The 12,500-nt window shown below is 35.2% G+C and overlaps 3 protein-coding genes across 3 annotated transcripts in view; all 3 read left to right on the top strand.

Moving 5' to 3' along the window:
• LOC137638009 (crustacyanin-C1 subunit-like) overlaps positions 1-826 on the top strand; it is a 1,970-nt gene extending 1,144 nt beyond the window's left edge. Inside the window, exons 3-4 of the mRNA XM_068370101.1 lie at positions 3-122; positions 469-826. Coding sequence (XP_068226202.1) covers positions 3-122; positions 469-716 — 368 coding nt within the window. The 3' untranslated portion in view covers positions 717-826. The remainder of the gene's footprint in view (positions 1-2; positions 123-468) is intronic.
• The window catches only part of LOC137638010 (crustacyanin-C1 subunit-like), a 17,994-nt gene extending 5,956 nt beyond the window's left edge, over positions 1-12,038 (top strand). Inside the window, exon 4 of the mRNA XM_068370103.1 lies at positions 11,573-12,038. Within this exon, the coding sequence (XP_068226204.1) occupies positions 11,573-11,814 (242 nt within the window). The 3' untranslated portion in view covers positions 11,815-12,038. The remainder of the gene's footprint in view (positions 1-11,572) is intronic.
• On the top strand, positions 7,797-9,499 carry LOC137638008 (crustacyanin-C1 subunit-like). The gene is made up of 4 exons (XM_068370100.1): positions 7,797-8,035; positions 8,195-8,279; positions 8,850-8,969; positions 9,139-9,499. Exons 1-4 carry the CDS (start codon positions 7,805-7,807, stop codon positions 9,384-9,386), a joined length of 684 nt encoding a protein of 227 aa, XP_068226201.1. The 5' UTR covers positions 7,797-7,804; the 3' UTR covers positions 9,387-9,499.
• Positions 12,039-12,500: the final 462 nt, after the last annotated feature.

Genomic DNA, 12,500 nt, shown 5'->3' with positions numbered 1-12,500 from the left:
AGACGGAGAAGGATTCCACATGCGATCGACGGGTCTCAGAGGGACAGAAGTGGTGGCGACAGAAGGGAGGGTCTATCCTCAGCCCCACGGGATGCCCAGTCTCGAGATAACCCACCAACACGGTATCAGCTTTTCTTATTCTTCTGTCTTTGATTTGACTTATCATGTCAAATGAAAGTAGAAATTTTTTTTTATGTAACTACGGCAAAAGACTTCATTTATTACATCTCATTGCAGAAGTTCACTTTGATAATCGTAGGTTGAATAACACAGGATAATAATCTATCTTTTTGCCTGAACACTGGTAAAGTTAAATAGAAAAGTTAGTACAGATGTTATATTCTTATGAGAGAGAGAGAGAGAGAGAGAGAGAGAGAGAGAGAGAGAGAGAGAGAGAGAGAGAGAGAGAGAGAGAGAGACTACCAGCGGATTATCCTAACTCTATTTCGTCTCGTCCTTCCCCTACAGCATTTCCAGCCCCGCTACTCCTCCTTGAGACGGACTTCCTGAACTACGCCTGCATGTACTCCTGCCTGGAATTGGGCGGAGGGTTTAAGACGGACCTGGCCTTCGTGTATTCGAGGCAGCGGGAAATGCATCCAGCATATATGAGGATTTGCGAATCCGCCTACGGGAAGATTGGGTTCGATCTCGGCAGATTGGTCAAGACCAGCCAGGGAGAAGACTGCTCTAATGCAACCTTGGTTTCTGCTTAAGGGAAAGAAACCAGAACGATCGAAGGACTTCCTAAGACTTGCTTGTAATATCTTGTTATAAAGTCTGTCTAAGACTTACTCTTTATGTCATATTATAGAAATGCAAAAGACGTCTTCTTTTATTTAGCTTAAATTCCCTCTCTTTCTGTCGTTCAGACATAAAACTTCTTGCAGGACTAAAAGAGTGAGAGATTAAAGCACAGATGACTAGCACCTCGCTGGCCTTTATCAGCTGTCAAAATGCCCTCGGATTTGATTAACTACCAAAGCACCATTTCATAATTTAGCCTCAAAAGGCATATACGTTTTGAGGATGTTGTTACAATGAAATCACCTTTATGGCAAATGTGAATATGTAACAGGGAAGAATACTTGCCAATAGCGATCATGTTATTATTATTTTCTAATATTATTATTGCTTGCTCAACTACAACCCTAGTTGGAAAAGGAGAATACTATAACCCCAGGGGCACCAATAGGGAAAATAGTCCAGTGAGGAAAGGAGACAAGGAAAAATAAAATATTTAAAAAACAGTAACATTAGAATAAACATTATATAAACTATAAAAACCTTAACAAAACAAGAGGGAGAGAAATTATATAGTATAGTGTTCCCGAGTGGAAGACCATGGTACTGAGGCTATGGCACTACCCAGGAATAGAGAATAATAGTTTGAATTTGGAGTGTCCTTCTCCTAGAAAAGCTGCTTACCATAGCTAAAAGAGTCTCTATTGCCCTTACCAAGTGGAAAGTAGCCACTGAACAATTACAGTGCAGTACTTAACCCCTTGAGCAAAGATGAATTGTTTGGTAACCTCAGTGTTGTCAGGTGTATGAAGACAGAAGAGATTCTGTAAAGAATAGGCCAGACTATTTGGTGTATGTGCAGGCAAAGGGGAAATGAACCGTAACCAGAGAGAAGGATCCATTGTATTACTGTGTGACCCGTTAATGGATCCCATAACTTTCTAGCGGTAGTATCTCAACTACTAGCTTCATGACACTTACTGAGTCGTATGATTTCCTCTTCAATGAAGATAGTTTTTTGAAAAATTACACTGAATTGGGTTATTCCATCATCTATATAGACGAGATAATAAAGAAAAAGTTAGGGAAAAATTCTATTTAGATGACTTTACAATAAAATTTTTAGGTGCAAATGAAAGAAGAAAGGTTAACGTTCGAAGAGAAACTAGCTGAATGGGAACACAATCTAAGAACAGCGATGATGAAAAGTAGCATTTACTGATTGTGCAAAGGATATTGCTTGAATACTAAGAATAACTTTGATTGATCATTTGAAAAATTATTTGAAAAAAAAACGGGGATGAGTAGCGGAGAAAGAGAGACAAAAAAGGCAAATGAATCTTTGCAGAAATTATGATTTTGGAGATGAAAATGTGACAGATTATAAAAAAAACAATCAGAAGGCAATGCAGAAATTAAACACTGGAAGTGAAGATGGATGGAACAGTCTTAGCTTTGCTTTTGAACAAAAAAGATGGGTAACATAAGTCGTTGAAAGATTGAATGACTAATATGAGTATAGAAAAACACCGAAAATGAAACAGGAATAAATGAATGCTTTTCTTGTGATTTCTAATAACAGTCTTGAAATGGTCTGTAGCTGTGGAAATTCCTTTTATACGATTTATCACCTTAATTTTAATAATTAAAGATTGACTCCTAAAGAATAAAAAATGCTTAAAAAATCTCTTTAGTTTAAGGCCAGGGCACTAGCCACTCGTTAAGATACTACCGCAAGAGAGTTATTGGGTCCTTCGACTGGCCAGACAATACTACATTGGAACATTCTCTCTGGTTACGGTTCCCTTTCCCTTTGCTTACACAGTATCCAAATAGTCTGGCCTATTCTTACCACGTTCTCTTCTGTCCTCATACACCTGACAACACAGAGATTACAAAACAATTCATTTTCACTCAAGGGGTTAACTACTGCACTTTGATTGTTAAGTGGCCACTTTCCTCTTGGTAAGGGTAGAAGAGACTCTTTATGTATGGAAAGCAGATCTTCTAGGAAAAGGACACTTGAAAATCAAACCATTGTTCTCTAGTCTTGGGTAGTGTCATAGCCTCTGTACCATGGTCTACCACTGTCTTGGATTAGAGTTCTCTTGCTCGCTTGAGGGTACACTCGGGCACTTTTATTTTATTTCCCTTACTTTGTTCTTGTTGTTTTTTTTAAGTTTTTATAGCTTATATATATGAAAGATTTATTTTAATATTGTTACTGTTCTTAGAATATAATTCAATTGTTCATTTCTTCTCTTGTAGTTTATCTATCTCCTTATTTCCTTTCCCCACTGGGCTATCCCTGTTGGAGCCCTTGGGCTTACAGCATTCTGCTTTTCCAACTAGGGTTGTAGCTTAGATAATAATAATAATAATAATAATAATAATAATAATAATAATAATAATAATAATAATAATAATAATGTTATTAACAACAACAGCAACAACAACAACAACAACAACAATGATAATAATAATAATAATAATAATAATAATAATAATAATAATAGTCTATAGCTTTGATCTAAAGATATAAGCATTTTCTAACATCAAATAAATGTTTACACACGAAATTTTTTAGCAAGATGAAGACAAAGTAATAATGTTTGTCCTGAATCTTATCTTTATAAATCTCCTCCTCAGAAGGTAATATTGTTATTAACCATCTGTTTAAGACAAGGATTTCTCATAAGGAATTGCCTGAAATATCAATTCTACAAAGTCTTCTCCTCTTACTTTACTGACCTAATGTCTAGTGTTGTTCTTCAATGAATATGATATACTTAAAAGGTAACACTTATATGAGTTGCTATAAAGAGATTACACCTGTCTCATTTTTTAAATAAAAGTAGCCACTTGAAAAACAGATACCGACACGAAGGTTTGACCAGCATTTGCACCTAAAGGATTTATCATAACTCATAAAAAGATGATAAACTGAGTTGAATCCTCTGAGGAGTACTTGTCCACGAAGTGACAGACTCAAAGCCTTCGCTGTAAACAAACACAGTCCCTGATACTGAAAAACGTTCCTTTAAATACTCAGGAATCTAATTCTTTAGTTCTCTTGCACTCGAAGGGGGTTCCTATCTCGTACTAGCAAGACCAAGAAGAGGTTAGTAAGATTGGAGCTCTTGAAGCAACGTTTGTATGGTAAACTAACTCAGAACTGCATTCCCAAAGATGCATTGTCAACATTCTGTCTTCGTGGGGAAGATAAGTAACGATCGCTAACCGCTCCGTATTTAGATTCATCATTAGATAAAAGAGACAATAAGGGAAGCAGACTTTAGACAAGCGAAGGAGAAAAGAGGCAACTTCTGAGTGGTCATCCAAGCTTTAGACCAAAAGATAAAGATGATAATCCCTTCTCATTACGATAGAGTGACCTTGCTATGGAAGTCAGAAACCATTAATTTCAACTTCTAAGGGGCGTGGCGCCACGGTGGTTGGAATTGTATTCGTGAAGTTTCTCAAGACTTCCTGTTTCTGTCGATTTTTTGGACTTTTCAATAGATATTTTTGGAATGCCATTGCTGACCTCATGTCTTACCCAATGAATATTCCATAAATCTTACTTTTCTAATAAAAAAAAAATTCTAAAAGAACTGGCATTGAAGATATTACATTTTCAAAACACGGTATTTCCAGTACCTTTTACACAGGAAAATGTTTACAAACAAAAAGAAAAAAAATACGCAACTAATGGTATTTCCTCTTCCCGAAAGAAATTTTACTTACCTTTCTTGTGATATTATCATTACTATTATGGTCTTAAGATTAGCGGTAGAATATCATGTCCAATTAAAATTGAGCTTCCATGCTATTAAGGAGCCTCTCATAAACAACGAATTCACAAATCTCTTCCGATGATGATCAATGCTAGTTACAATGCAATACAAAATTCGGTCTTTGTTGAAGAAGTTGCTGCAAAACGTGAAGATCCAATGATGTCACTGAGCGGAAAATCATCTTGGGATTTTCTATGGCGGTTCCTTTCCTTTACAAGTTCCTTTTGAACCTCCAAAGGGCATCTGGAAAAGGAACCTCTGAACCCTATACAAGTTTAAACTTTTCATTCATCCGTCCATCTATTCTGTCTCTTTTAGTCAACTTTTCTATCTGTCTACATTTGTCCAATCTTCAATACATATGTAGACACTCAACTCTACCGAGATCTATTTATCACTTCTCATTTAATGTACAATATTTATCTTTCTACATTTAACAATATTGTTTAAGATACGATTTTGTATTCAATATATTCGCTGTACTTGCTTCAGGTAAGGTGGAATAGAACCAGCTGTCCATAAGAGAGACAGAGAGTAATAATTCTCTCCTCCTCCTCCTCCTTCTTCTTCTTCTTCTTCTTCTGCTTCTTCACGATTATCCCCACATTAAGGGGTCGGTGGCCTGATGTACCCTCTCCACTCACTTCGATCAAAGGCCTCCTCTTAAACCAAACCTCTTCTCTCCATATCATCCTTCACCTTATATCGCCATCTACTTCTCTGCCTCCCTCTTGATCTTCTCCCCCTAACAGGTGACTCCCAAGTCCTCTTCAATTCCTTCCCTTGTTATCACTTGCAGAAAATACAAATATAAAATGTCATCATCATGTAAAATTGCTTTTCACAGAGAACTCCCAATCATACTCTATAGCTCATTCGTTGTAAGTATTCCGTCATACTTACACTTATGGAATAATAATATGAATGGCAGCTGTCGTAACTAATTTTTTGGCACAGTGATAATATTGAATAGATTCTTTTACTAGAAAAAAACCTTTATGAAAAAAATACAATAAAAGAGAGCTAATCGGGTGTGGCCATAAGGGTAAACTCGAAGGACTATAGGAGGAAGTGAGGGATATTAAAGGCCCCAACGCAAGTATCCTATTACGATAGTTGAATGTTTCATTTTCTGGATGTCAAGACGCGTTTGTCCACTTTGACTGACATTTCGTAATCGGAGACAAATGGAGGTCTAATTGGGAACATCTGGTTAGATATCAGAGTTTCAGTTCGACATCTTTCGCATGAAGAATTTCAAATGTTTTTTTTTTTTTTTTGACTGTATAAGCATAAGTTCATTTTGTGTTGCTTGATAGTTATCTATATATTTCTCACGATAATTAAGATTTTGATCGTATTATATGATTGTATATACAAATATTATATACATACACACACACACACACACATATATATATATATATATATATATATATATATATATATATATATATATATATATATATATATATATATTAAAGAGTTGTTACAAACTTTAGATATACAAATGTTTACGTAAATACATATAGTCATTTACGGTAGATATACATAAATATATTATATTGAAATACTCCAATATAACATACATGATAATAAAAAGAATGTCTTTGGACACTAATAACCGATAATACAAAGCTCACTTATATTTTCTTTCAAAGCTTTTGACATTTTCAAGTCTTACGACTGGATGCAAATATTCTGTTTAGAACACACATTCTAAAAAGGATCCGACAACGGACTAAATCAATAAAACTTTCAATATCACCAGACAATTTCTTATGGCTCCATTTCCAGTCTTTAACCTGGTCTCCCAATGATGGCACTGAGGCAACCTCTCTGTCTCTTCCAGTGGTTTAAAGAATTCATCACAGGAATGGACGAGCGCTCCTTGTGATCTGGGAATCTCTTCGATCCAGGTTCTTTCGTCTGAATCAGATACTTTTCTTAACGACTGGAACTAAAAGTATTTTGTTTTGCAATACACTCTCCATAGCCTCCTCAAAGGGTAAATCTTCCACGATTATATAATTATCTTCCTGGATATCATTAGATGCTGCAAATGTCATCGCTAAAAGGCACTTTTCCCTTTCTAGTGGTATATCATTTTTCCATGATTCACAGGTTTTTTTTTAAGCTCGTTTTGCAATGAATCTTATGTTGAATTATACCGGTTTAAGGTCTAGGTTTAAAGGCTACTCATGATTGACAGAGGCACGGGACAGTGACAATGGCCTAACTAGCAGGACAATGCCCTAGAGACTGACCATATATACATATGATCCGCGCTCAAGTTCCTCTCCGTCAAAGCTAGGACCAGGGAGGGCCAGGCAATGGCTGCTGACGGCTCATGAGGTAGAGCAATAGGGCACTACAAAGAAACATCACTCTGTAGAAGGCTAGTTCCGATTCGTTGCGACAGAGGTGCACCCATTTCTTTATAAGGTTTTCATCTTTAGTGAAGCGAATCATTAGTGAAGCGTCGTAAAGATATTTCCACTAACTTATTTCCCCTTTTATGAGAACCAAAACAGCACACATGTCATGTGTGTTTAAATCTCTTATCGTGGAGATATGAAGTTAGATGCTCTGAAAGATGAACGGGAATGACCTGACCCGCTTCACCCAGGTCAGCGGCGATCCAAGTCAGGTCGCCAGCTTAGCTCACACCGAAGGCTCGAGCAACTTAATGTCCAGACCTAACATATTCATATCTTGATATATATATAAAGAATATTCAAAGGTATACTTATATAGATATTTATAAACATAAATATACAAATCTTCAACTTTTAAATAGGGAGATGATTACGGGCAGTCTGTAATGGCTATTAAATTCGTCGACGAGGTAGTTACCAACAGGTGATGTGAAATGGCAAAGCCTGCCAGGCTTCCACTACCTGTAGGAAGAGCCTTACTAACTTTGACAGAGAAGCTTCATCCAGTCTGGAATATAATAGAGAAAATCTATAGTCTATCCGAAATTCCAAATGACGTCCGATTAGATCATCTTCTCAATCACTGAGCTTCCTTGAGTTGTTTACGGCTCAAGGCAAGAATTAAAACACGTTTTTCCTTATGCCACAAAAGATACTTAACTCTGTTTTGTGGTTCATAAAGATACAAGTCAAAGATAAAAAAGTAATATTTCCACTCCTATCGGATACAGATGGCTAACTAAGGTTATAAGCAAAAAAAAAAAAAAAAAAAAAAAAAAATAAGTCTGATGCCTATCATTTTTCTTTTCTTTTTTTTTTTCTTTTATGTACCTTGATATTCTGAGGCTGTTCCTTCGGTATATAAAGCCTGCCCCGATTCTCTCCCGCCATTCTGTCCGTTGTCCTGGAATGATGAAGCACGTCTACTTGTCCCTGGTGGCCCTTCTTGTGGGCCCCTCTGTGGTCAGAAGTGTCCCGGACTTCGTGAAAGAGGGGTCCTGCCCAATAGTGAATGAGGCAGTACTGTGGCAACAGCAGCAACCGAACCACTGGCAGGTAAGTTCATTAAACATCTACAGTAATTTCTAAGGTGGTTTATCAAGCAAACATATTATTGGTACATATTTCAATGAAATGATTTCCCAAGGGAGAGAGAATTGCAGTTCTATACAGAGTCGCTCCTTTGTTCTCTCACTGAAACCTTGGCTGTTGCAGATGGATGGAAAATGGTATCAGCATTCACGCACACCCAACCCTTTTGACCCTTTCTCCAGATGTATGCAGTGGAGACTGGAATACAGTAAGGAAAATATGGGTTTTTTCTTTTTAAATAGATCTTTTTAAATAAGTCGTAGATCTGAAAACTTTTTATATCCAAAGTATAGTAATTTTTTATTTTTTCGGAGAAGGTGGAAATAGTATGAATTTTGAATATGACATGAACGTTGGGAGTCCATATTTCAATTAGATTTGATCGAATGGGATGAATAGGCATAGAAGGAGGAAGATCAGAGGTTTATTTTGTTTTATTTTTGTATACTAGAGAGAGAGAGAGAGAGAGAGAGAGAGAGAGAGAGAGAGAGAGAGAGAGAGAGAGAGAGAGAGAGGTTTTCATATTTAACAAGAGCAGATTAGCGATGGCAAATATATATGAATATTTCTAAACTGAATCAGCTACGTACTTCTTTAAAGAATACAATTGACATCCGAGTGATATACTAGAAATATATTTTTTCTTATTTTCTTGGTTTATTTCTTGCATTTCCATAACAAATTCTAAATAAACTTATTTGTGTTTAATAATTGGGGAACTTTTCACCCTTTGATAGAACTTTAAGATAAGCTTCTCATTTTCGATTCCTTTCCCTAGTTGGAGGCGCTTTCCGAACAGCCTCGAATGGTGTTGATGCAACAGGAGCTCCCATTAGGACTCTAGGATCCCTCTTCTACGATCCCCAGGGGCCACGCCTTCTGCTTACTCACGAAGGAGGTAAGGAGTTATTGGTCGCTCTATTGCCTCCACCATTATTTTCCTTTTACTCCAGACTTCCTTGCCTTGTGTGTTGCTCGTTTCATGACCATATGTGTGTTTTGTAGAATCGTCGGTATAAAGTTTAGATCATTTTTTGTTTAGGCTCTTATGTTTTGCTTTGCTGCAGCTCCGCCAGCACCTTTGGTTGTGCTCGCCACCGATTACCAGAACTACGCCTGCTTCTATGCTTGCAAGGACGTCCAAAAAAGGTTCTACGCAGACTTCGGCTTCATTTTCTCCCGAACCCCCAAAATGGATCCACGTCATGTGAAAGTTTGCCAAGAGGCCTTTGCCAAAATTGGTGTAGATTCGTCGACTTTCGTACAGACTCCTCAGGGAGACAATTGCCCATACGAGGAGACTCAAGCCATTTGAAAGCCTGGTCTCTGCGCCTTGAAATGCTTACAGTTTACCTCTTGAGTATTTAGGTTTTGTTTATAACCTTTTTGTTTTAAATTTTGCTTAAATACTTTGTTCACGTTTCATCCAATCTAGAACTCTTGTACCCAATAAAATATGAAATATTTCTGTGGTTTGCTTCAGGGAGTATTCCTGATATTTAGCTTTAAGTATGGAAAGATTACTACATTGGCAATGCTATTTAAGTTAATGATTACAAAACATTAGTCTCATTGTGATAATATCATGGCCAATATATCCACAGGAATGAAATGAAGGATGTATTGTTCAAGAGAGATTAATTTGGAAAGAATGGGAGATTTTTATATATCTAATTATCCTTGTACCATTTTCTTTTACTAAGGATTTTTAATATTTTTGTAACCACATAAGAATTTTAAGGAAAAATTATGAGATCCAATTAATCTTTAATGAAACCATAATTTCGGGTTATTTTCTACTTGTCCTTTTTATCATTAAACTTCAGCTTGCCAGAAGCGAAAATCTTACAAATTATTTGTATATATATATATATATATATATATATATATATATATATATATGTATATATATACTGTATGTACATACATATATATATAATATACATATATATATGGATATATATAAATGTAGAATATATATATATATATATATATATATATATATATATATATATATACACATACATATATATATATGTATATATATATATATATATATATATGTAAATATATATACATACACACATATATATTTATATATATGAATATATATATGTATATATATATATATGAACATGTATCTTTATATATACATAAATATATATGTGTGTATATATACAGTACACACACACACACACACACACATATATATATATATATATATATATATATATATATATATATATATACATGCATACATTCACACATATATGTATATATATATAGAATTTGTATATATACATATTTATATATATGTATGTATGTATGTATGTATGTATATACATATATGTATGAATATATACATATATATATATATGTATATAAATTCTACATATATATACATATGTATATATATATGTATATATATATGTATACATATACATATATATGTATGCACATATATCTATACATATATACATATGTATATATACATATATATATATATATATATATATATACAAATATATTTAAACATATGTATACTGTATATATATATATAATATATATGCATATATACGTATATATATATATATATATATATATATATATATAAATATATATGTGAATATATACTATATTACCTATGCTACAACCCTAAGTCTTTCTTTCTTCCTATTGAAGTTGCTCTTAGGTCCTGATCGGACTCCCCGGCCTTAGTGCTGAGACGTATGGCCCAAATTGCATAAATCATTATCATCGTCACTATCCCCTGTTTTCATACTCCCAATTAGACAATATTGAGTATGACTTATTCAAGCCTTAATGCTTCTCATTGGCCAATTATCAATGGTTGAGATAGAAACAACGTCATAAAATACCATCGATGATCTGAGGGAGTGAGACCGGCCATTACAAAATAACTCCTCCACTTCTCTCACTCCTTGACGCCTGAACTCCGCCAGGACTTCAGCTGATATTTTCGGCGGCGGGGTCAACAACTCCTAAACCAAAAAATATATTCAAATTAAATTTTTAGGGATTTTTTAGGTATATATAAGCTTTGTACCTGCCAATGCTCCTGTTTGTACCTGCAATAAGTATGCCCTTTCTGTCACTTTTGTTCGTAAGTGACAATTTTCAGCTAAAAGAGTAGTGAGGAGCCGCAAACTACACCAAGAGTTTTAAAGATATCCAAATTATTTTCAAAGCAGGGTCTGATTGTTGTTATATGAACTACATTCATAACAATTTTTGTATTGATACTTGCCATAGAAAAGTCTCAGTAGCTCTGTCGATATCCAAGGGAGGCCGATTTTCGGCGGCAACGTAAATTACTCGTAGAATACTCTATTTACTATCAAAATATACTGTACTTTATTATGGATAGAAGTATAAGTATGATTATCTAGTAAACCTCTTTTTTGAAACATGTAAGCAGTTCTGTTCTATCGCTTTTACTGGAGTCTCACAAATCTGTTCTATATTGTGTCTGTTTCACAGCAATTCCATCACCGCTGGTCATCCTCGACACAGACTTCTTCAACTACGCCTGTCTGTACTCCTGTATGGAGATGGGCGGACGCTACATCACTGACATAGGCTTCGTCTACTCCCGCAAGCCGAAACTACACCAGGCCTACCAGAAGGTGTGCGAAGGGGCCTTCAGGAAGATTGGTGTAGACCTCAATCGCTTCGTCAAGACCTTCCAGGGAGACACGTGCTCGTATCCAGAGGCTCATTAAGCCAGTTGTTACGTCACTACCTGAATTCGATGCTTCTCTTCATCTGCCATAAGAAGGCGTACGCTCTCTTGTCTGTTTTGAGGTTTGTGTGAAAATTAATAATGGATTTTGAAGGGATTAGATTATGGTTTAGATCTAATTCTGGATCTAGGACCAAAAGTTTCTAAGTACTTTGTTCATTATTATTGTCACCTATTAATAATTACGATAATAACATCGATATAAGTGTACAATTCCATCGCATTTTTCTTAGGTTTGAATGTAATTTTTAACTGCTTATTGTGAAATAAAATTACACACGAATTATTCCATTTTTTTCACCTTCCAAAAGATTTGGAATAAAAGCCCGCAAAAAAAATAAAACTTCAGAATTTGGAAATTGAGAATCATGGCTTTATCAAGAAATTAGAGCCATAAAAGATCACTAAATATTACATTAAAGTAAACAGGGAATTATGGAGTTCAGCAGAACTCTTTTTTAGGAGAGTTTTGAAAGCAGTTAATATGAAAGTCATAGAACTTTAACACCTAAGTTGAATTGGCAGGAGCTTTATTTTGAGCCAGATTAAAGGTGTAATAATTCTATGTGGATAAGTTTGGAAATCTCGTAAAGTAAACTTTGTAAAAACTTTATAATATCAAAGGCAGAGCCTACAACATCTAATTGACATCAGGCGCAGAATGAA

Source organism: Palaemon carinicauda, chromosome 3 (genome assembly GCF_036898095.1).
Source record: "Palaemon carinicauda isolate YSFRI2023 chromosome 3, ASM3689809v2, whole genome shotgun sequence".
In the NCBI taxonomy this organism is placed as follows: Eukaryota; Metazoa; Arthropoda; class Malacostraca; order Decapoda; family Palaemonidae; genus Palaemon; species Palaemon carinicauda.
The sequence above is the reverse complement of the archived record's forward strand: the minus strand, read 5'-3'. Positions and strand labels throughout refer to the sequence as shown.

Bases quoted from the DNA above. Each gene is read 5' to 3' on its own strand.
- LOC137638008 (XM_068370100.1), top strand. From the start codon at position 7,805: ATGTACCTTGATATTCTGAGGCTGTTCCTTCGGTATATAAAGCCTGCC. The intron at 8,036-8,194 runs GTAAGTTCATTA...TGGCTGTTGCAG, and splicing joins AGCAACCGAACCACTGGCAG to ATGGATGGAAAATGGTATCA. The intron at 8,970-9,138 runs GTAAGGAGTTAT...GCTTTGCTGCAG, and splicing joins TCTGCTTACTCACGAAGGAG to CTCCGCCAGCACCTTTGGTT.